The 23,436-nt window shown below is 41.2% G+C and overlaps 1 protein-coding gene across 1 annotated transcript in view; it reads right to left on the reverse strand.

The window, feature by feature from the left end:
* FGGY (FGGY carbohydrate kinase domain containing) overlaps positions 1 to 23,436 on the reverse strand; it is a 191,530-nt gene that overhangs the window by 120,973 nt on the left and 47,121 nt on the right. Inside the window, 1 exon segment of the mRNA XM_032217552.1 lies at positions 6,544 to 6,659. Coding sequence (XP_032073443.1) covers positions 6,544 to 6,659 — 116 coding nt within the window.

Here is a 23,436-nt window from a genome sequence, read left to right on the forward strand (position 1 = left end):
GTGGAACATCTTGCCTTCAGATGTTTTAGGTGCTTTGTCATTGGAGATTTTAAAGAAAAGACTGGACAACCACCTGTCTGAAATGGTATAGGGTGTCCTGCTTGAGCAGGGGATTGATTAGAAGACCTATTCTGATTGAGATTGAGATAGAAAATCACAAATAGTGACCAGGTGACCCCCCCCCCCAGTCACTGAAAACCATCATAAATACATGCTAGTTGCCAAACTACTGGATTTTGATCATATAACCATGGAGAGGTTGGTAACAGTCATTAAGTATGAGGACTGGTTGTAAGTAACCTTTTTCAGCACAACTGTAATTTCAAACAGTTGTTAAACAAATGGCCATTCAGTCCAGGACTATCTGTATATATAAATCTGATACACAAAAAGCAAAGCATGGACGATCAACCAGTATCAACAGGGCTTTTGGTGAGGGGCTTCACTTAATGTCTTCTGGATAGGCTTGCTTGGCTTTGCAAAATGGAGGTTTCTCATTCTGAGGTAAATATAGTTAATCACTGAAGCTCCTGAGGTAGTACTTTAATTTCAACTGTACAGTAGTGTATGTTTTACGGTTGAGCAGTTCCACAAATGTCTGAATTCAACTGAATTTTACAACATAAAAGGAAAATATTGAGTGGTGATGTTGGATGATGCTAAGTGAAAATAAAATATAGAAACTACACATGAATAGAAATCCAGCATATCTTAGTTCTTCAGGAAAAACTAAGCCATACAGTTTGACATCCAATGGTTATTCAAGCAGGCCACTATACAAGCTTTTAAAATTTTATCTGCTCCCTGTTGCATTATTACTGAGCCCCAGAAAGCCTCTCTGAATGATTTGTGTTCCATCTAAAAAGAAGGGAATAAATCACAAGGGAAGAGAATCACCCATTGAACTCTGCACCCATAGAGAATACCAAAATGCTGAACTGGGGCAACGTGAGAAAAAGACAGCTTGAATCTATTTTGCTCTTGCATCCAACAACTTGTTCTCAGATTCTCTGAAGTATACATAGACATTATGAATTACTTGTATGTTGTGCCAATTTTGTATGCATCCAACTACACAAATCTTTGGAATCAAATTGTAGTAGAAAAAAAAATCCACCACACATTCCATATTATGTAGTAAGATAAAATGAATTCGAAAATACAAAACCAAGTTAGCAATAAAAACTAATGGAATCTACTGCTCACATTTGTTTATTCATTTACAATTTAAATGTAGATTTCTCTTCAAAACACTTATCATTTCTACATCGTATAACTTTTGCTATTTACATGCCATATCCTAGTTTTATTATCTCAAACTATCAATTATATAAAGGAATTTCTTATTTGCACATATAGGTTTAGTAACTTAAAATGGAAAGCACTTTCCTTGTCCTTGAAATGAACAATATAAATATTGTATTCAAACTGTAGCTTGAGCATCATAAATTATTTAAGCTTAAAAAAAATCTCCTCTGCAGGGCAACTTGGCCATTAGGGTGCTCAAATTTCTGCTTAAACATATAAGTAGTATCCTTTTAGCGTGGAAAGAAATAATTGCCAAAAGGTAATTGCTATTAGGATTGCAGTTAGGCAGAGGAAGAAAAAATTGAAAGACCAATATTTAAGAGCATCTATAAAATTGCAAAAATAAATGGGGGGGGGGGGTGTCAAAAACCCCAAGGCTATCACATGAAGAATTTGGTTTTTTTTGATCCAGCACTGAAGCTTTCAATTACTTTCTATTGGGAGTTACTAGAGCTGTTCAAAATCAAATTCTTTCCCAATTGGCAAGATTATTGACACAGCATTAAACTTTTCAATAAGGAATACCTATGACTATTTCTTTTTAAAAAGGGAAAAACAATAAAAGATATTGAATTATTTTATATTTTAATAATGTTTTAAACTTTCTTTACATATAATAAATAGATTATAAATTGTAATTGGATGCATGAGCTTATATATGATTTTATATTTTATCAATGACTGGAATCATTAGTTGAAGGAGGATTCAACACAGCAACTCAATATGTCTTTAAATGTTCTAAACCCAGTCTGACAAAGATTTGTCAAAGGAAAAAATATATTTAAAAGGTCATATTTGGGCTAAACTTTCGTTCAAAAGACTTCCATGATTCAATGGTTTCAATACAACCTCTAAGGAAAAATCTGCAAATATCTTCCCTTCCACTATTATGAATGCTCCTTTAACTCTGATAGGCAGAGGAAGAAAAAATTGAAAGACCAATATTTAAGAGCATCTATAAATTGCAAAATAAATGGGGGTGTGTGTCAAAAACCCCAAGGCTATCACATGAAGAATCCAAAATCCACAAAACTGTTGGCTTGAATCTTGGAAACAATTCAAGGAACATGTTAATAAGATGTCGAGTTATTCAGAGAATGCTGGTGTTTCATGAAATACAGTTTAAGAAACACTGTATTAGATGGCATCAGAAACACAGCCAAACCTTATGTTCAACTATGAAAGTAACCTGGAGCATTTAAGGAATCCCCGTTTAACAGCCATTGTTTGTACTTTCAACAGACAGGGATTTTTTCCTGTTTCCACTTTTGGAAAATGGAAAAATAGGTGAAGCAGAATAATAGAGTTGAAAGGGACCTTGGAGATCTTCTAGTCCAACCCATGCCAAGGCAGGAAACTGTATACCATTTCAGGCAAATGTTTTTCCAATCTCTTCTTAAAAACCTCCAGTATTGGAGCATCTGCAACTTCTAGAGGCAAATCATTCCACTGATTAATTGTTCAACTGTCAAGAAATTTCTCCCTAATTCCAGGTTGCTTCTCTCCAAGATTAGTTTCTATCCATTGCTTCTTTTCCTGCCATCAGGTGCCTTGAGAATAGGTTGACCCCTCTTCTTTGTGGTAGCCGATCAAATATTGGAAGACTGCTATCATGTCACCCCATGTCCTTCTTTTCATTAAACTAGACATATCAAATTCCTACAACCATGCTTTCATATATTTCAGCCTCCAGTTCCGAAACTGTATATTTTAAGTGAACAAACCCAGAAAGCAGATTCTAACTTATATTCCAAAGAGAGGATGGCCTGACAAAGTGGACTCAACACACAGATCAAGATTCCTTGTGGACAATTTGGACAGAAGTACTTTCTTATGAATAAATCTATCACAATGCCTTTTTAACCAACCTTAAGACCTATCTGCAATTTCTAAGGCAGGAAAGGGAGGAATGTCGTCGATATAGTTTACTTGGAGTTCAGTAAGGCACTTGATAAGGAAACCATAACCTACTACTAGATAAAGTAGAAGAATGTGGGTTAGACAGCATCACCACCAGATGGATTTGTAACTGGCTGGCCAACCGCACTCAATGTGTAGTCTTCAATGGAACTGCATCTACATGGAGGGAAGTATGCAGTGGAGTACTCCAAGGCTCTGTTTGGGCCCAGTACTCTTCAACATCTTTATTAATGATTTGGATGAGGGAATAAATGGGGAACTCATCAAATTTGCATATGACACCAAACTGGCAGGAATAACCTACACTCCAGAAGATAGACTAAAGATACAGAAGGATCTTGACAAACTTGAACATTGGACACTATCTAATAAAGTGAAATTCAATCATGAAAAGAGTAAGGTTCTACATTTAGGCAACAAAAACGAAATGCACAGGTACAGTATAGGTGGTACCTTGCTCAACAGTAGTAACTGTGAAAGGGATGTTGGAATCTTAGTGGACAACCATTTAAATATGAGCCAGCAGTGAGCAGCAGCTGCCAAAAAAGCCAACACAGTTCTAGGCTGCATAAACAGAGGGATAGAATCAAGATCACGTGAAGTGTTAATACCACTTTATAATGCCTTGGTAAGGCCGCACTTGGAATACTGCATTCAGTTTTGGTCACCACGATGTAGAAAAGATGTGGAGACTCTAGAAAGAGTGCAGAGAAGAGCAACAAAGATGATTAAGGGACTGGAGACTAAAACATATGAAGAACGGTTGCAGGAACTGGGTATGTCTAGTTTAATAGAAAGAAGGACAAGGGGAGACATGAAAGCAGTGTTCCAATATCTCAGGAGTTGCCACAAAGAAGAGGGAGTCAAACTATTCTCCAAGGCACCTGAGGGTAGAATAAGAGGCAATGGGTGGAAACTAATCAAGGAGATAAGCAACTTAGAACTGAGGAGAAATTTCCTGACAGTTAGAACAATTAATCAGTGGACCAGCTTGCCTCCAGAAGTTGTGAATGCCCCAACACTGGAAGTCTTTAAGAAGATGTTGGATAGCCATTTGTCTGAAATGTTATAGGGTTTCCTGCCTAGGCAGTCGGTTGGACTAGAAGACCTCCAAGGTCCCTTCCAACTCTGCTAGTGTATTGTATTGAAATATACAATACAATTCCCTTCACTTTTAGGGCAAAGTGTGCTAAAGCATGAAAGTTTCCTCTTCTCTAACAGAGACTTTACTATATGATGTTACTCTTTATTAGTGGTACAATAAATGAAGAACAGCCTATACAAAAATTTTAATGTAATGTAAATAAAAAAGTAGCATACAAAAGTTATTGAATACAAGAAACCTTCATACATTTATTACCAATATCTTCTGATTTCCATTTATTTTAGGAAATTACACTACAGCTGAAAAATAAAATCTAAATGATTAACTATGAAGGGTATTTTAAAATAAGTAATTTTTTTTAAATGTATGATAATGTTCCCATTCACATCATGGCTGCTTAGCATAGCCATTAAAAGCCCATTAAGTGAACAAGGAAAATTGATTACAATTAGTCTGGAAAAATTTCACCAAATGAGCATTACAGTCTTAAATGGAAATCCATTTTAAGTACTGTGCAGTTAATGAGATTAACACTGTCATTAAACTTTGGCTCAAATTGGTAAAATGATTGTACTTGAGTTCACAAAGCATGTTAAATTATATCAGTTTAATCACATTTTTAAAATCCAGATTTTTTTTACTAGAAACAGCAGGAGGTATACTAGTCCAAATCAAATTCCCTTCTGTAGAGTGAGCAATCTGTGATTCACACATTTGTTTTGGAGAGCAACACAGAAGGGTGCATGATGACAAAATGACAAAATAGACTGCGTGCCTTTGTTACTTTGTCTTTATGCACATGGTTCTAGTCTTTTTTCTTTCTTTTTTGGATTTTGTATATGCTTCTGTGCATGCGCAAGCACGAGCATGAGCGAATCGGTAGTAAACCGGCTAGCAACCCACCACTGATAATACCTAACACTGGACCGGAACTTGGCTGTAAATTAGAATCATAATGTAGGGTCATGTTTAATGAAAGCCAAGAAAAATATCAATTTATCATGGTTGTACTCCGATTTTCCCTTGAAAATGGTGTACATAGTGGCTAGAAATTCCTTGATTTATCTTTTGACTGACCAAGAGAAAAGACTGGATTAAGATATCAACCATGAGCGATATCCCATAGGATGGAGTTTTTTAGTGTTTACTGCTCCCTTGACTCTCCTCTGTAGGCATCTCTGTCAACTACCATTTCAAGATTTGAATAGCTTCCTTAAATTTCAGTACTTGAAGATTTTATCCACAGTTAGAATTTGTTTGCTGAAAAAAAGAGGAACAGACCAAATATTCCAATCTCTCAGTGATGAGCTTACCCATTTTGGTAAAACTTGCTGTTCAGTCACAGTTAGTTATCTGTTGTAGGTGCAGAATTGACTATTTGTGACCTTGTAACACACACCAATGGGCCTTCGCTGTGGTAGTTCCTGCCTGAAACTCACAAAACCTTGATAATAAAATGTCCATTTGACCTCTGTTTTCATTTATTTTACCATGAATAAATATTGAATGCTTTGTTTTGTTTTTCCCCACCACATTTAAATGAATCTAGGTTTACATTGCTTTCTTACAGAGACAGTATAATATAGCAGTTAAGGTACCGAAGTAGGGAGACCTTGGTTTCATTCTGCCCTGAACTACAAAAACTTACATCATGTCTTTGGGTCACTTTCTTTCTCTCTGGTCAACCTCATAGGGTTCTTATGGTGGTGAAAACAGGAGTGAGCTATATTCATACTTCCTTGAGAAAATTTAATGCTTTTAAAATACATTTACTTTTTAGTGATGTACTTACATCACTAAAGACATTAAGCCAGAATAAGTCTTATTACACATGTTAACCCTCTGCCTTTTCTTAATCCAAGCATGACTTATGAGTTACATCTACATCAATTCTTGGGAAAACAAAAGCTAAAAACAGGAAACAAAAAGTTTAACAGATTCTAGTCAGGTACACAGATTTTGTAAAGTAAGTATCTATTGTCATAATTTAGACAGAAAGATTCCAGCAATTTTCTACCACAAAATATAGAATACAGTATACAATGTTACAACTGAAGTTGTTTAGGGATACTTTTCTTAAATAAAGTTCCCAAAATACATAATTATAATAGTAAATATAGCTTTCAATTACATTTGAATTGACTCTTATCTAGCCTTAAAATTTCTTACTGAATCCAACAGTTAAAAAGAATTCAATACTGTACATTACCTATTTTTGAATATTTATTTGCCATAAGATCTTCTAATCCAATTGATTTCCAAAAACTATCATCCCAGCCAGTTTCTGAGGAGAATGTCCATTTACATACAAGTGTACACAAAGATCTGTTGAGAAAAAGATACAACTTAATTACAAAATATGATATGATATTATAATATCATGATATTCTTATTATCAGAATTGATAATCTAGACCCAGATATTAAACAATGATTTCTACAGATTATGTTAGACAAAAATAGAACAAAACCAGCCTCACACTATTGTGATTCAAACTGTATTTTCATACATGCATATATCATTATACACATAATAAATAATATATACATATTATAACAACACTGTAATCCTAACTCTAAACTTGCCATTTTCCAACAAAGGATTTTTAAATTATTTATAATTATTAAACTAAAATACATGAAGATGCCTGATTCTATTTACTTAGTTTTTTTAATCAATAAAATGGTTCTTGTCCACTACAGATATTACTTAACCTAACAGAACTAGCATTAGCTGCATTATTACCAGTTATCTGCAGCAGAAATTTGTATATCTTTAAGTCTTACACAAAGATCAATAGCATTTCATGACTCTTTAGCTCTGCATCTTATTTTTTTTTATTCACATGAGCATCTAAAGACATCCCCTTTAAATGTCTTAAAAATGAGCTTTGTTAAAAGCCCCACTTTATTCTACAAACAATAATAATTCAGAATGTCAGGAGATTTTTGACATCACTATCCTAATTTTTGACAGTCTGATAGCAAATTTCACTATATTTATTCCTGGTATGGAATGAGAATTGTAACAGCCATGCCTGTACTAATAGCTTTCGAGCATAAAAGACAAGTGAAATTAATAAAAACAAAACAAAACCTTATAAAAAGGACAGAATGAGGGGACCCCATATTTCAGTCTTGAGCTAAAAACGTCCTTCTTCATCAGAAAGGACAGAACACTAATCAGTACTATGGCACCATGGCTAACATAAATTAGCATCAGATTTAGTGTCTTAAAAGCTTGAAAAGAATAGGAATAACAATCCTTGTGAGTTAAATATCATACTGTCAGAAAAAGTGGAGCATTAGCATACTTAAAGGTCACAGAATTTAATTGCAATAATTAATTTTTATTGTGCTTCATCTTTACAATGAAGTAAAAAATGATGGTAGATTATATCCATAAACTACAGATAATGTCTAATACCAATCTATAATGCCTTTGTAAGGCCACACTTGGAATACTGCATTCAGTTTTGGTTGCCACGATGTAAAAAAGATGTGGAGACTCTAGAAAAAGTGCAGAGAAGAGCAACAAAGATGATTAGGGGACTGGAGACTAAAACATATGAAGAATAGTTGCAGGAACTGGGTATGTCTCGTTTAATGAAAAGGAAGACTAGGGGTGACATAATAGCAGTGTTCCAATATCTCAGGGGTTGCCACAAAGAAGAGGGAGTCAAACTATTCTCCAAGGCACCTGAGGGTAGAACAAGAAGCAATGAGTAGAAACTAATCAAGGAGAGAAGCAACTTAGAACTGAGGAGAAATTTCCTGACAGTTAAAACAATCAATCAGTGGAACAGCTTGCCTCCAGAAGTTGTGAAAGCCCCAATCCTGGAAGTCTTTAAGGAAAAGTTGGATAGCCATCTGTCTGAAATGGTATAGGGTTTCCTGCCTAGGCAGGGGGCTGGACAAGAAGACCTCCAAGGTCCCTTCCAACTCAGCTACTGTATTGTATTGTATGCTGCCCATTACCCCAATTTAAAATAACTTTTTTTTAATACTTGTCTTTCTCCAGCTTGCCATTGGAGCTTCATCATATATATTGTTATTCTAAGTATTGTAAGAATACTTAGAAATTGGGTGCTTATAGAAGTATCAGCTAGTGGTTCCCACATGGTACAAAACTGTCCGCCTTAGTTGATAACAAATGAAAAAAACAAAGTGGACAGGAGAGAGAACTTTTTCATTGTGCTATACTTAAAAACAACCAATTTTTTACAAAAAGAGTTTTTCAAAGAATTTGTTCAAATTGTGAAATAGCACTTCTGAAACTGAGATTGTTAGGATGGTCACAGGATCTACCAAATTTCCAGGGAGGAGTTGTTCTGACTCTCTTCCTTCCACTCAAACTCTTTTGGTTTTTGCTCCTTTGGAATGCAGCCCCTCCTTCCTGGGAATCCAGACTACATTCCACCATAGGTTCACTCAATGGTGCTTCTTCTTGACCCTTTCCCCAAACATTATTGGCTATTATGCTATACCAGTGATGGTTAACCTTTTCGGCACTAAGTGCTAAAACTGGAGAATGCATGTGCTGGAGTGCCAGAACCCGGAAGAGAGCAGCTGGCCAGTGTGCATACATGCAGCAGCCAGGTGCTCTTCTGGATTCCGGCATGTGCATGCACGCTGACCAGCTGCTCTCTTCTGGGTTCCAACACGCGCATGCACACCAGCCAGCTGCTCTCTTCTGGGTTCCAGCACGTGCATGCGCACCAGCCAGCTGCCCTCTTCCGAGTTCTGGCACGTGCATGCTGGAACCCTGAAGACTGTCAGAACCCAGAAGAGAGCAGCTGGCTGATGTGCATGTACGCTGGAGCAGCTGGCCAGCACATCCGTACGATGGAACCCGAAGAGCAGCTGGCGACAGCACGTGTGTCCACACAGAGGGCTCTGCGTGCCACCTCTGGCACAGGTGCCATAAATTCGCCATCACGGTGCTATACTGTGAAGCTATGTAATCTTTAGCTACAGTAACGTCATAAAGATTTCACACAAAAAGAACTTTAATCATGATAGGATTGGGCTTATTATGGTCACCAAACCTCAGGAGCACTCAAACAAGAGAAAGGTATGTTAAAAACAAGGAGCACTATCCATTGCAGGAGCAAATTTGAGCCAGATGTATGGCTGCCTAGGTAAAACCAAATCCCCTGGATAGAGAGAAGGGACACAATCACATTTTGGACTCGATTATCCCTATTCCACTGAGCTATCCTTTTAGAACCTAGTAAGAAAATGGGGGATGAAATTAGGCTGGAGGGAACTGAACCAGCCAAAAAAAGGCTCCAAAAATTAAGCTGAGTCGAAGGGAAAGGTACCAAAAATTCTCAGTAAACATCACAAAAGACAGATAAACAGAAGCAGGGGAGACATACCATTAGTAAATATCCAATTTGCAGTGGATGCAATTCCAAATTAACAAAAGAAATCTTAGCAGGCATTCAGTAAAAAAATAAAAATAAAAAAAACTTTGAGAATTTTGTCAGGAACTGCCTCTAAATTGATATTTGGAAATTTAATAGCTGCTTCAAATAGATATACAAATGGTAACTTATTTTACACTAATGGAAGCAATCTACAGGCATTTTGTCAGCTAAACTTCAAAACAGTAGTTTTAGAGATATAAATCTTCTATTGCCTTTTAGTAAGAAAATATTGTTCATATATCAACATAAACAATTTATGTTGCTCTTGTTATTTAGATTTATATCCCTTTTATCCAGGAGACAATTCAGGGGAACTCTGTCTTTGTTTTCTTCCAGATTCTTCCAAGCAGAAGGAGTTTCTATCGTTCAGAGTGGATAAATTTGATTTTCCACAGATGGCATCTAACATATATCTCACTATACCACATTGGCATTTACTGTCAAAGTGGCTTTAATGAATACTCAACTTGAAATTGCTTCAAATGAAGAACACACATTTCAAACAATATCAATTTTGTAATCTTTACAGCAAGCAAAGTCAATGGGGAAAGCCAGACTTGATTAACAACCATGTGATTCACTTAACAACGGCAGTGATTCTTTTAACAATCATGGCAAAAAAAGCTTGTAAAATCAGGTGTGGCTCACTTAACAACCGCCTTGATTAGCAATGGAAATCCTGATCCCAAATGTGGTTATAAGTCAAGGATAACATTACCTATATTATACTATAACCTAATAATTATATTATACCATAAATACAGATGTTGTATGTGTTTTATCATAAAAACACATGTCTTACACACTGATAATTTCTGTAAAATGGAAGTTGCCTTACAAAAGCTGGAGAAGTACAAAATCATTAAATTAACAGCATTCCCTTCTACATATTAATATACAAAATGCAAATCATGCTCCTCAATTTTCAAACTCCTCTGATTTAAAGATTAACTCTGAATAAATATAACTTTGACTTACTCCGTTTTTAAAAACAACAGACCGAATTGTCTTTATTTTTTACATCTACAAAAGCTTCAGCCTTCATATGGAAGTCCGTAGCAGAGTTTACAAAAGAAACCTCAATAGTCTGTACTCAAAACAAAATGTGTATGTTTTATGAGTTATGTACAACACAGAATGGTCTGGTTTGATTCTAGCATGAATCAAAAGAAGGTCATTTTGAGTGGAACAGATTCAAACATTCTGTGCTGCTTTGGGTGATGTGATTAGAGGTTGTCTTAGCTCTTGTAATTGCAATGATATAGTTTGGATTTTCCTTCCTTGGCCAGCAAAACAGGAAAAATGGGTCCTGTCCTGGTTAAAACTGCCTTAGGTAGAGTAGGGTCAACAAGAAATGGAGTTACATAGCAAAGCAGTAGGGGCTTTTTAGAAACACATGGCAAAAAAGAGTGTGATACTGGATCTTACTATTTCCCCCTCACATCATGCTACTGACTGCTTACCTTGAAGATAAGCCACACTTTCTTTTTCTAATAAACTCTTTTAGTAAAGTTAAATTTCATGTCTGTGAGTTTAACTATATACATGCCCTTCAAAACGGATGGAACATAAATACACAAAGTCACTAGTGCAATATTGGTTTGTCCTGCTGATTTTGTGAGGGCACATTTGAGGATTCTGTCCTCTTAAGATTCAGGATAGCCTTTATGACTGCAATGGATCTTCTCCGGTAACATTGCACTGCAAACTAGGGCATACAAAACCTTTGCCAGACCAATTCTAGAATACAGCTTGTCTGCATGGAATCCACACTGTATATCGGACATCAATACAACTGAGCAAGTCCAAAGGTATTTCACGAGAAGAGTCCTCCACTTCTCTGCTCACAATAGAATACTTTATGCCACCAAGCTTGAAACGTTTGGCTTGGACAACCTAGAACTATGCCGCCTACGGTTTGACCTAAGCGCAGTACACAAAATTGTCTGCTACAATATCCTACCTGTCAATGACTATTTCAGCTTCAACTGCAATAATACACGGGCAAACAACTAATACAAACTCATGGTAAACCGCTCCAAACTCGACTGCAGAAAATATGACTTCAGCAACAGAGTGGTCAATGCCTGGAATGCACTACCTGACTTTGTTGTTACATCCTCAAACGCCCATAACTTTAACCTTATACTGTCTACCAGGGACCTCACCCCATTCCTAAAAGGTTTGTAAGGAGGCATGTATTAAGCGCATCAGCATGCCTACCATCCCTGTCCTACTGTCCCCACTTATTCGTACCCATTTCCTGTGTTCATGTCCATGTTTATACCTATACTTGTTATCTCGTACATGCTTGACAAACTAACTAACTAAATAAATAAAATAAATCTTTAAAAGAACTTTGAAAGGTCTGTTTATCAGCAAAAAAAAAATAGGTAGGCAGTACATATTCCAATTCACCAAGCATAAAAATTGTCGTCGTCGTCTCCTCAAATTCTTTGGTTTGCTTGTATCAGTCATCTCAGGTAAACCAGACATGAAACAGGACTAGATGACTAATTCTAGTTCATTGTAAGGCTACATTAACACAATCCTGCAAGTCTGAAGGCATACACTTCCCAGTCACTTTTAACTGTGTGATCCATTAGGGCAGTTCTTTCCTAATTATTTCTTTCTCTGACTATTAAGTCACTGGGGGCTTCTGACTCTCCTGTCTGATCGTTTCGTGGGCAACATCTCTTCCCCTCTTTCTCTAAGGTCATTCAGACATTTAATTAGAGACTGGCTACTTGAACATTGACTGTTTTAGAGTTAGTTTTAAGTGTAGTTGAAATCATTGGTGGGTTATGGCCGGTACGCCCCAGTACAGGCATACCGGTGCCTGCTGGAAGCACCAGGTACCGTTCCGGTACAGTGCTCCGGAGGGCCCGCCTGCCTGCCCGTTGTCCTTACCTGTATTTGACCCAATGGAGCGTACGGCGCCTGCGCTATGCTACACCAAGCAGCTGGACCATTGCGGGCGGTGGGTATGCATGTGCAGGCGTGCATGTACTGGTTGCGATGGGATCTGGAACCCACCACTGGTTGAAATAAGTAAAAAAAGAATAATTCTGAATAGTTTCCTCATTGTCTTCTATGAAATATATTGAGCCTTTTTTATTTATGGGGATATCAGAACACATTTATAATAAAACAGAATACAAATGATGGCAATCAGACAGGAAAATATGTTTTTCCTATATGGTGTAGCTCCTTCCTTCCTTCCTTCCTTCCTCCCTCCCTCCCTCCATCTCCTTCCTTTAATGTTCTTATTCTACCAGAAAGAAATTGAAACTTTTTCTTGCAAGGCGACAGAAAGAGAAACAAAAGCTATTAAGAAGTAATTTTAAAAAACATAAAATAAATCTGCAGGAAAATCTTTAAATACAAAGCTGGAAACAGATGCCCAATGTTTCTGTCTGCAAAATAGTTTTAAATATATACAACTTAGATTAATAAAAGGTTTCCTTTAAAAATGTTTTTAAAGAAACCCCATTTGTATTGATGGACAGATTGGAATTAATTTTCTGCCAGGATATCCTCCTGCCTCAGGGGTGGTCCGTGATTTAAAAGGGATGTGGGAGAGTTTAACAGTTATGATGAAGATTTCAAAAAGTGAACAATTATGGGGACTACAGAAGTCAGAAAGACAATGAAAAAATTATGACAATAAAAATACTAATGGAAGCATTTTAAGAATCAGGAGACAGTAGCCACAATATTAACAATTTCAGTAATAATGTTTGTTTATACTATGTCTAAAAGATGTTATTTAAAGATTGTAAGATGCAAAAATTTTATCTGAGAAAATTGAGATGGTATCGAAAGTGGATTTACTACTGACAAAAGAAATATTTAGAAGAGGATGTTTCACTGAATCTACGAAAGAATTTATCTACCTGAGAATTTAAAATTTAAAAGAGAAATACAAATAACAAACGAAGAGAGTGGATATTTTTTTATATTGGATTTACAAGAGAGGCTTGTAAAAAGCCTTTAAAAACTGTATGATGGAACAAATGAGAAATGAAAATAAATCAAATCATATAACAATATTTGAACAAAATAAGTATTGTTAGAAGTTAAAAGAATATAAAGTTGGCCTCCACTGAGTGCTATTGCAGAAGTGGTAGGGGGCTCAGGCCTACCTCCCGTCCTAGAATGATTGATATAAATCGCCTGCCGGATGGAGCGGAGGCTGTGGGAGGGGAAATGGGGTCTACGGGTGCGGGGGTGGGCTGGAGCATTACGGTCACTATGGGGAGAGGCAGGTACGACGGTAACTTCAGGGCTAGCCATTACCGGGGAAGGAGGGTTCGCTACGTCACAGAGATCCCTCCTTCCGGCCCTGCTAGTTCCACTCCAGGGACAGATGGCGAGAGTTGTCAGGGCCCTGGTCTCAGGCTGTTGTTGCTAAATGCCAGGTCTGTGGTTCACAAAGCTCACCTCGTCCGGGACCTAATTTTAGACGAGGGGGCAGACCTGGCATGTATTACTGAAACCTGGCTGGGCCCGGAGGGAGGAGTCCCCCTCACTGAAATGTGCCCAGAAGGATTTCAGATGCTTCATCAGCCGCGACCCCAGGGAAGGGGTGGAGGAGTGGCTGTCATCGTCCGAAGGTCATTAGTCCCTCGTAGGATCCCTGCTCCAGAGCTTGTCGGGTGTGAGTCCCTGTTGATGAAGTTGGACCTTGGAGGTCAAGTGGGTTTGTTGCTAATGTACCTACCTCCCAACAGCGTTGCAACAGCCCTCCCCTCGCTCCTCGAGTCAGTAGCCGAGCTGGCGGTAGAGTTCCCCAGGCTTATGGTGCTGGGGGATTTCAACCTGCCTACACTCGGTGAACGCTCTGACGGGGCACAGGAGTTCATGGCTTCCATGACAGCCATGGACCTGACCCAAGTAATTCGGGGCTCGACTCATTCAGCGGGTCACACATTTGACCTCGTATTCCTGTCGGAGCAGTGGAGACGTGATCTAGAGTTGAAGGGCATTAAGATCTTGCCCTTGTCATGGTCTGATCACTTCCTACTGAGGCTTGACTTTTGGAAACCAATCCCCCACTGTAGGGAGGTGGAACCGATTAGGTGGTTCCGCCCCAGGCGCCTGATGGACCCTATGGGATTTCAGACGGATACCTGACACTTTCGTCCACAGTCCGGTGGAGTCCTTAGTCGCTGCTTGGAATACAGTGGCGGCGGTGGCTCTAAACCGGATTGCACCTTTGCGACCTCTCCGAGGTAGCGGATCCAGGAGGGCCCCTTGGTTCACTGAGGAATTCCGGGAGCTGAAGCACCAAAAGAGACGCCTAGAGCGCCGCTGGAGGGCCAGTAAACCTTAGTCAGACCGAGCACTGATGAGAACCTTTATCAGAGCCTATCTCGTGGCAATACGGGCAGCGAAATGTGCGCATTTTGCCGCCCTTGTTGCATCCGCTGAATCGCGCCCAGCCGCCTTGTTTAAATAACCTGCTCCCTCTTGAAAGGGAGGGATGCGGATGACCCTTTACAAGGTAGAACTGAGGAATTTGTTCAGTATTTAATGGATAAAGTCGCTCGGATTCGGACAGAGCTGGACTCCAATTGCACGGTACCAGCCGAGGTACCAGGGGAAGGTCTTGAGCGCATTTCATGGATCGAGTTTCAACTTGTCTCTCCTGAGGAAGTGGACAAGGCCATGGGAGCGGTGAGTGCCTCCACTTTTATACTGGACCCGTGCCCCTCCTGGCTGGTCTCAACCAGCAGGGAGGTGACACGTGGCTGGATCCAGACGATTGTTAACACCTCTCTCCGGGAGGGAATTTTCCCGCTCCTCCTAAAGGATGTGGTGGTGAGACCCCTCCTGAAGAAACCTTCTCTGGACCCAGCCATTTTGAGTAACTATTGTCTAGTCTCCAACCTGCCCTTTGTAGGGAAGGTTGTTTAGAAAGTGGTGGCCTTTCAACTCCGACGGTCCTTGGATGAAACCGATTATCTGGATTCCTTTCAGTCGGGTTTCAGGCCTGGTTACAGCACGGAAATTGCTTTGGTCGGGCTGACCAATGATCTCTGGCGAGCCAGGGATAGGGGTCACCCCTCTATCCTTGTGCTCCTTGACTTCTCAGCGACCTTCGATACCATCGACCATGGTATCCTTCTGCAACGGTTGCGGGAGGTGGGAGTGGGAGGCACCATCCTTCGGTGGTTCTCCTCCTACCTCTCGGACAGGTCGCAGTCGGTGTTGGTCGGAGGGCAGAGGTCGACCCCAAGGCCCCTCAATTATGGGGTGCCGCAGGGTTCGGTCCTGTCCCCCCTCCTATTTAACATCTACATGAAGCCGCTGGGTGAGATCATACGCCGGCACGGGATTAAATACCATCAATACGCGGACGATACGCAGTTGTATCTGTCCGCCCCGTGCCAACTCAGTGAAGCGGTAGAAGTGATGTGCCAGTGCTTGGAGGCTGTCAGGGTCTGGATGGGTATGAACAAGCTTGCACTCAATCCCGACAAGAACGAGTGGCTACTGATGTTCCCTCCCAAAGATTGGCCAATTATTCCATCTCTCAGGCTGGGGGGTGAAATTATACAGCCCTCAGAGAGGTTTCGCAATTTGGGAGTCCTCCTGGATCCACAGCTGACTTTAGAACACCATTTGTCGGCTGTGACCAGGGGGACCTTTGCCCAGGTTCTCCTGGTGCACCAATTGCGACCCTACCTGGACCGGGAGGCCCTTCAGATAGTCACTCACGCCCTCGTGACCTCAAGACTGGATTACTATAACGTGCTCTACATGGGGCTGCCCTTGAAGAGTGTTCGAAGACTTCAGCTAGTCCAGAACGCAGCCGCGCGAGCGATTGTGGGTGCACCCAGGTACACCCACGTTACACCTATCCTCCGGGAGCTGCACTGGCTACCAATTAGTCTCCAGACTCGCTTCAAGGTGCTAGTCGTTACTTATAAAGCCCTACATGGCATCGGACCTGGGTACCTGAGAGACCGCCTCCTGCAAATTACCTCCCAAAGACCGATCAGATCACACAGACTAGGCCTTCTCCGGATCCCATCTGCCAGCCAATGTCGGCTGGCGACCCCCCGGGGGAGAGCCTTCTCTGTTGCAGCTCCAGCCCTCTGGAACGAGCCCCCCTCCCTGGAGATCCGGACCCTTACTACACTCCCGGCCTTCCGCCAAGCCACTAAGACCTGGCTGCTCCGGCAGGTCAGGGGGCTGTTGAAGTATCCAGTCCCACGGTAACTATGAATGTTGTGTATTTTAAATTGTTGTTTTGTCTATTTATCCCCTTCCCCTTTTTATTGTAAGCCGCCCGGAGTCCTTCGGGAGTGGGCGGCATACAAGACCAATAAACTATAACTATAACTATTTAAACAAGGTTAAAATAAAATAAGTTGTTAATTCTGGCTATTCTTCATGGACATTTTGCTGATCCTAGGACTGAAAGAGTATGTTTTAAGGATTTGTTTATATATAAGAGATATGTGATATGAACTTTTCTAACTTTAGAGTGTGAAGAATTACTAAATTTGTTGTGATGAACATTGGAAACCATTTCATGTATTTTTTTTCTCTTTATTATATTCTTTTCTCTTTTTTTCTTTCTTTTAGCATGTACATTTTATTCTTTCTCTCTATCCTCTTTTCTTTCTGTAGGTATTAAGTCCCTGTGCATAACTCCAGGGCCATGGGTTCAGCCGTTTAAAACACTGAGCTGATAGCTCAGGTTCGAGAGCTGAGACCTATGCAACAGGATGAGTTCCCGTTATTCGCCTCTTAATCTAGCAGTTTAAAAACAGGCAATGCTAATAAATAGGTACCACTTCGGTGGGAAGCTAACAGCATTCCATGAACCACAGCATATAATCATGCTAGCCACATGACCATGGAAATGTCTTCAGCCAACGCTGGGTCCCTCAGCTAAGAAATAGAGATGAGCTTTTAAACTTCAAGAGTCGGGCATGACTGGACAGGTGAAACCTTTATCTTTAAGTACCTCCAAGTTTAGTATTTTGAGAAGTATTCATACATTTATTTTATATTATTTTAAACAAAGTTCCAGAATACTGATTATATTTCTTTCTCAGGGAATTTTTTCTGCAGGATCTCCAGCAACTTGTAATTTTAATTTTCCACATTTTTAAACTTATTTTTTGGATATACTTTCTAAGTTCAGTCACTGGCAAGAATAAGGACCTTTAGAATTTATCTGCTCTTTGGTTTTAACTTGAAAGTAATCATTTCATCTTACTGAATTCCTGGCAAGTATTTCGATCTCTTTAAGTGCAGGAGATTAATTAATACCTACACTTCATGCTATTATATATATTTAGAGAGAGAGAGAGAAAGAGACAAATAGAAAACATATAATATTATAGTCAATATTTTTGATAAGAATTATATATTAATAATGGAACAAGAGAATTTTTTTACTGCACTTTCATATTTTTTACATCTAAAACAAAATATTTTGAGTTTTGGTTCAATGAAATACAGACTACTTAAATACTTAACCAGCCAACTTGTAAATATCCCATTATGCTATCATCTGTACCAGCACTAGAGTTCTAATATACTTAATACTAAACCGAACATGTATAATGTCTTTGATTTATTTGCTTCATTGGGTTTTCTTTATCTACCATGTTTCCCTGAAAATACAACCTGTCCTGAAACTGAAGCCTTGCCACATTTTTCATGTGGGCAAAAATATAAGCCCACCCCTGAAAATAAACCCTCTGGACAACACCCCCCCCCCCGCCTCCGGCCTGGCAGAACACAGCTCAACAACAAAGTGGTATCCTGAAGGCGCCAAACCGCAGGAGCCGGGGAGGAGAAAGGCGCTCACATTGCTTGCCACCTTGGGGATACCGCTAGGTTGGGGAGTGGCATTCTGCCTGACCGGAGGGGGGAGTTGCCCAGCTCTCCCTGCAGCAGCCGACGCCGCCACTGCGCTCCGAGCATAACGTCTTCTCAGGTTCCAAACTCCCAAGCCCGGCTGCCGAGTCTTCCAGCAGTGGCCGCTCTAGGAGTGCTCTCTATGGTTGTGGGCTAGCTGCTGGAAGACTCTGTAAGAGAGTCTTCCGGACAGAGAGTCTTCCAGCAGCCAGCCCACAACCATACAGAACACTCCTAGAGCGGCCGCTGCTGGAAGACTCGGCAGCTGAGTTTATGCTCAGAGCGCGGTGACGGCTGCTGCAGGGAGAGCTGGGCCCGGACATGTTGAGGCTAGGAGGCATGCCTGCTAGGGCAGAACAGGCGCTCGCACAACCCCCTACTCCAGCCCGGCAGAGCTCCATGCACTGACCTAGGAGGTATCCCTAATGTGCCAAGCCATGGGAGCTGGGGAGTGGGCAGAGCACCACATGGCTTGGCGCCTTAGGGACATCCCCTAGGTCAGTGAATGGCGCTCTGCCCGGCTGGAGAGGGGGTTTGCCGGGTGGTTGCTCGTGAGCTTGGTCACCTCATGGCTGCTTCGCCCCTGAGGCTGTTCCCGGCTCTTCGGGAGCCAGTTCGTAAGGGAGCAGCTGCCCGGCAACCCCAAAACAATATGCCCTCCCCTATAATAAGCCCGAGGGCATATTTTGTAAGTAAAAAGAAAATAAGACCCTGTCATATTTTCAGGGAAACATGGTAGTTTTAAGACTATGTGGAGAACAAATTGTATTTTCATCATATGTATTAGAAATATTGAAAATCCTAAAGGGTTCTCAAATTTTTAAGTAATATGATATATACCAAGCCCAATTTCAAGCAAACCTAAGCTGCTCTGTTAGACATGGACATTTTCTCTCTCTCTTATTAGCATACATCCACATTAATTTCTCTGAAAGTAAGTTCATACTGGTTCTGGACTTTTTGCTAATGTTTTGTTAGCAGCTACAGATTCACATGGCAGGGATTTAGTGAACATACTGTATATACTCGAGTATAAGCCTAGTTTTTCAGCCCACTTTTTGGGCTGAAAAAAGCCGCCTCGGCTTATACTCGAGTCAGTGAAAAATTTGCCCGAAATGGAGGAGAAAAAGGGGCGGGGCCATGCCGCTGGGTGACACTCGTGAATGGCCCAGTGCCCCTGTGAGTTTCCCCTCCCTCTGTGTCAGTTTGCCGCGCAGCGCGCACCGCACCATCCCCCCTCCTCACGTTCTAATGTAATGCAGGGCTGTCTTACGATTCCCCTTCCTTCCCCTCCTGCCGCTCTGCAACGATGTCCCACCTCCTCCTTGTTATGGCAAGCAGCCACATAGCGATGTCCCACCTCCTCTGGTACAGTGATCCAATGATAGGAATCACTGTGCTGTGTGTCATAGGAGGCGGGACATCGCTCCCGCGGCTGCACGGGACATCATCATCACAGCGGGACATCAGCATCATGAGGTGAGTGAAGTATTTCATTGAATACACCGCTAGTTTACTGTTTTTCTTTGAAATAAATATTCAAAAACATTATTGGTATCTATTTTTATTTTTGAAATTTACCGGTAGCTGCTGCATTTCCCACCCTAGGCTTATACTCGAGTCAATAACTTTTCCAGTTTTTTGTGGTAAAATTAGGTGCCTCGGCTTATATTCGGGTCGGCCTATACTCGAGTATATACGGTATACAAGCAACTTTTATGTCAGCCCTAACCCTAACTCTAGCCCTAACCCTAACTCTAACCCTAACCCTAACCCTAACCCTAACCCAAATCTGAAGCTTCTTCCGTTTTCCCCCCAAGTTAAAGTACATGATCTTGCCCCCACACCCACAAGTCCATCACATGATCCAATCTTCCATTGCCAGGCTGACAGTTCCACCCATCCAGTTCCAGTCAGGTGCAGAGGTACCAAGACAAAGGATGACCTTGGCAATCTAGAAAGCAATTTTATTGTGGCTACTAACATTCTATTCCATACAATCCCCCCTCCCATTTCCCCACTATAGAAACAGCATAGTAGCATAGAAGTGTGGCAGGGCAAAGATCCAAAAGGAACCTGGCTGCAGGCCTGACATTCTATTTGCAAACTAACAAAGGAAACAAAAAATATCACTGTACAGAGAGAACGTGATACGGGTAATATTACTAAGTTAAATTATTAGTACAATTATTACTAACATTAATAGCATTAGGGAGGAAAATAATTTTAATGAGGAAATTGAAATCCTCAGGATACATTATTTAACTTCAGAACCTTAAAATTCAAAACAGCTTCCCTTTTAAAAAAAATGCATGGCAAGGTGATTCATTTCTAGCAGGAGTCAAAGTGGTTAAGTTCTGGGCCAAATAATTTGAAAAATAATGAGGTAAAAGCCTGATCTCAGAGAGTTTAAAGGAATGTCGACTACCCGGAGGGAGGGAAAGGCACAGCAGTTTAATTTGCTTTTTTCTGCCACCTTTCCAAAGTTCATGTCTAGAATGAAGCTGAACAGCTTTTTTTGAGCTATGGCATTCAGACTTCATGAAAACAGAACACCAGACTTGCATTTCAGTTTTTTAAAAAAGAATTTATCTGACAGTAAATTTTCAGACACAGCTCTCAAAAGTAACAAGATGGATAATGTGAGACACCAACATGTTATATTAACCAATTAATATATGAAAAATACTGACCCACAGCAGTTTCTTTAGCTAAGAAGATATTTCTATTCAGGAATTTCAAGGTATTTCTATATGGGGAATTGGTAAAGGGAGCTTAGTTGTTAAATTAAATTATCCCACTTAGCATTTATCATACATAACAAAGAGGTTTTTGTTTGTTTCAATAACAGCCATGTTGAAGAGGGCAACATTTTACATTGGCTTGGAGTAATTGCTTTTGGCTGAGAGAATTATTCATAGGCCGTTCTGCAGAATCTATAAATGGTAGAATTCCTTTTCATACTGATCATTTCAAAAAAGAAAATACAGAACCTGTATTCCAGAGCAATTTATGTGGGAGACCTTAGAATTCTGCTTTCAGTATAAATTACTTCAGACTGAGGAGTGAAAGGGGGGGGGGGAATAGAGAGAGACAAAATACATCAAAACAAAAAGAACGTTGGTCCTTACCTGAATGTTTTTTTTCTGCAGCAAAGGCAGGAGGGATTACAATCGGGTTAAGTCACAGCCTGATTGGTCCAGAGACTGAGGGAATTTTTTTAAAGTCACCATCCTTCCCTATTGGTTCCCAGTTTCCTCGAGGTCGAGTGGAAAAGCTGTAATCTTATGTAAGGCAATAACTGGAAAACACATACAGACCATACACACATCCTCCCCAACCCCGACCGCCCCTCGCTGGGCCTATCTGCACTATCTAGGGCGGGATGTAGCCCTCCCGCCTTTGCTGCAGAAAATAAACGTTCAAGTAAGGACCAACGTTCTTTTTCCTGCAGCTCGGCGGGAGGGGCTACAACAGGGACATACCCAAGCTAAGTCCCTGGATGGGATGAAGACCCCGGGAGAGGGGAGGTCACTACCTGCTGAAGGACACGACGCCTGAAAGACGCGTCCGCTGAGGCGAAACGGTCCAAACAGTAGTGTCGAATAAAGGGCGTCAGGGTAGCCCAGGTGACCGCCCCACAGATGTACTCCAGAGGAGCCCTAGTGGCCCACGTGGCCATGGTAGCAGGACTGCTTGTGGAATGGGCCGTGATCTTTTGGGGAGGGGCCCTGCCCAAGGCTAAGTAGGCCTCACTGATGGCTTGTCTCAACTATCTACCAATGGGGGCAGATGAAATCCTAGCACCCAGTGTGCTGGACTGAAAGGATAGAAAGAGAGCCTCTGACCGGCAGAAGGGGCATGTCCGCCTAAGGTAGATACGCAAGGTGCAACATACATCCAGCTGGTGCCATAGGTGTTCCCTCTCGTGAGAAGGAGACAGGTAGAAATTGGGAAGTATGGTTTCCTGCGATCTGTGAAACAGAGTGTTGATCTTTGGGATGAAGGTGGGATCTAATCTAAGGACAACCCTGTCCTGATGGAATTGGCAAAGGTCATCCCTGGATGACAAAGCTCCCAACTCTAATATGCATCGAGCCAAGGTGACTGTGATGAGAAAAACTACCTTCAAAGTGAGGAATATGAGGTGAATAGTCCTCCAAGACTCGAAGAGGGCTCCTGTGAGGGCCCTGAGTAGGGTAGAAAGGTCCCATGTCGGAAAGCGATGCACAGGAGGCAGACGCACGTTCGCTGCCCCTTTGAGGAACCACTTAACTAAGAGGGCTTGGGACAAGGAGAAACAACCATTCCCTGCCAGGATGGAAGAGAGGGCCGCCACCTGCCTACGTAAGGTGTTATGGGAAAGGCCGATATCCAGGCCATGTTGGAGAAACTCTAGGACCTGGGCAAGGGACACATGGGCAGGGGAAAGACGAAGTCTCTCGCACCAGGAAGGAAACGCCGACCACGTGGAATTATATATTCATGTGGTCAATGGGTGTCTGGCCACCTTGATTGTGGAAATGACCTTAGCCAAGAGGTGAGCCCCCCTTAGGAGGCACCGCTCAAGTGCCAGGTGGTCAGTTGGAGCCACTGGGGCTCCGGATACATTAGGACCCCCTGGCACAGGGTGATCTCCTCCTGGGGGATCCTCCATGGGGGAGAGATGGACAGCAGCCGGAGGTCTGCAAACCAATACGGGGTTACTAGGATGATGTGTGCCCTCTCTAATATTACCTTCCTCAGGGTCCCATGGATCAGGGGAAGGGGGGAAGGCATAAAGGAGCC

The sequence above is a fragment of the Thamnophis elegans genome, chromosome 5 (genome assembly GCF_009769535.1).
Source record: "Thamnophis elegans isolate rThaEle1 chromosome 5, rThaEle1.pri, whole genome shotgun sequence".
In the NCBI taxonomy this organism is placed as follows: Eukaryota; Metazoa; Chordata; class Lepidosauria; order Squamata; family Colubridae; genus Thamnophis; species Thamnophis elegans.